General features: G+C 37.3%; 1 protein-coding gene across 1 annotated transcript; it reads left to right on the plus strand.

The window, feature by feature from the left end:
• Positions 1 to 689: 689 nt before the first annotated feature.
• LOC109730716 (olfactory receptor 51G2-like) lies at positions 690 to 1661 on the plus strand. The gene has a single exon (XM_020286835.2). The coding sequence runs from the start codon at positions 690 to 692 to the stop codon at positions 1659 to 1661; it is 972 nt and encodes a 323-aa protein (XP_020142424.2).
• The last annotated feature ends 626 nt before the right edge of the window (positions 1662 to 2287 follow it).

Consider the following 2287-nt stretch of genomic DNA (forward strand, 5'->3'; position numbering starts at 1 on the left):
ATATTAGGAATCAGCATTTAATCTTATACCAAGACTCAGGATCAGTTTAAAAGAAATGTTTCTAATGAGGTTAATAATGATTTATCCCAGCATATATACACTCACACTCTGAAAACTATGCCAAATTTTAACATCTGTTTCTTCGATAATGTAAAGTTTCTATATGCTTATTTTCAATTTCTGTACACATCTCAACCAGGAAATATAGCATATTAAAATGTGCCCGTGAATGACATTTTGAGTAGGACTAATATTGACCAAGGCAGTAAGAAATACCCTGGTGATGATCTAATATTGTAATTACAATAACAAATATGCTTTGGATGAATTTCTAAAAGAATTTTATTTAAAGCACATTATTACTCTAGAGTTTTTTATTCTAAAATATCTTTATCTCAATTAAGTGACTTAACTAAATTAAATATCAAGACTTTGTTTTTTTCTTAGTTTTCCTTCAATAAGCTACACTATCTAGGGAATCTGATCAAGAAAAAAGGTCTTGCTTTCTAGTCTAAAGGCTCAGGTGTTATATGTTGAGTAAGAACATTCAATTTCATATTAGATACATTATTGTGAGCAACTTAAAAGACGAGGTATGATGCGTAGTCAAATAAATGCTCAAGTCAAATTTTATCATCTTGTCTGAGTAAATGCATTTCATTCTAGGAAACGTATGCAGCCCTGGCATTATGCTTCCTCTCAATAGCACCACCTCCTTCTTCACCACCTTCCTGGTGACAGGCATTCCTGGGCTGGAGGCTGTGCACTTCTGGATCTCCATTCCCTTCTGTGCCATGTTCCTCATTACCTTGGTGGGTAACATGACCATCATGACAGTTATCTGGAGGGAGCAGACCCTCCATGTGCCTATGTACCTCTTCCTGGCCATGCTAGCTGCCTCTGATCTGGGCCTGTCCCTCTTCACCTTCCCCACGATGCTGAGGATCTTCTGGCTGGATGCTCGAGAGCTGACTGTTTCTGCTTGCTTCACCCAAATGTTCTTTATACACACCTTCCAGGACTTTGAGTCTGCTGTTATTTTGGCAATGGCCTTTGACCGCTATGTGGCCATTTCTCGTCCACTGCACTATTCGTCCATACTCACCAATAGTGTGATCACCAGGATAGGTTTAGCCATTGTTTCACGAACCTTCACTGTACAGGTGCCCCTCCCCATCCTCTTGAGGAGGCTGTGCTTCTGTCACTCCAATGTACTTTCTCACTCCTACTGCCTACATCCTGATATTTTAAGGCTCTCCTGCTCCAACACTAGGATCAATAGTATCTTTGGACTATTTGTGGTGCTATCCACTATGGGACTTGATTTTCTCCTCATAATTGTTTCTTATGTGTTGATTTTGAAAACTGTATTAAGCATTGCTTCCCATGGTGGCCGGCTCAAGGCCCTCAACACTTGCATCTCCCACATCTCTGCTGTGGTCATCTTCTTCACACCCATGATCTGCCTGTCCATGCTGCACCGCTTTGGCCGAAGACTTCCTTCACATGTCTATGTGACCTTGGCCAACATGCACTTCCTTATTCCACCTGTGATGAACCCCATTGTGTATGTGGTGAAAACCAAGCAGATCCAAGACAAAATTCTGAAGCTCTTCATCAAAAAAAGACCAGAAGAATCCCAAATAACATTTATAACATAAATATTGGAAAATAATATTACACTAAGAGGCCATTAATCCAACTCTTCTATCTAAAATAGTGTTTCATGTCTATTTCTATGCAAATCTAGTGACAAAGAAATAGGTTCCAGTAATTTTTAGTTTTGCAAATTGCACAGCCTATCGTTTTCTCTTTCAACTGTAGGTGTTATTTAAATTTATCAGGTAAATTTTCCTTTTACAATTGCCTTTCAGATCAAATGATAGTTTTATGTCAGAGTTTATTTTACAAAACATGGGCTGTGGTTTACTCTTCTGCTTTCTAAAGGACAAATACTTAATTAGACTTTATGTCATGTTTATGCATCATTTAAATTCAATAACTGCCCATTCATTACATTATTATTTAAATAAATTGTACATATATAAGAAAATCTCTTCATTGTCTTTTCATAGTTCTTCATACCAAATAAGTTGTGACTTCTTATAGAGCAAACATAGATTGGGATAGTTATGGAGAGTAGGACATAAGGGTTTTCCTAGCTCAGTTAGATAAAGTTGGGTTCATTAATTCTTGTGAGATTGCTTATATAAAGCAAGTTGTAAAAAATGGTGAAGTTGTTGGAGTGTGAGGATAAGAAATTCTTTTCTAAGCTGCTAACAAAGCA

The sequence above is a fragment of the Microcebus murinus genome, chromosome 4 (assembly GCF_040939455.1).
Source record: "Microcebus murinus isolate Inina chromosome 4, M.murinus_Inina_mat1.0, whole genome shotgun sequence".
Taxonomy (NCBI): domain Eukaryota; kingdom Metazoa; phylum Chordata; class Mammalia; order Primates; family Cheirogaleidae; genus Microcebus; species Microcebus murinus.

Coding starts and splice junctions, on each gene's coding strand:
- LOC109730716 (XM_020286835.2), top strand. CDS start 690: ATGCTTCCTCTCAATAGCACCACCTCCTTCTTCACCACCTTCCTGGTG.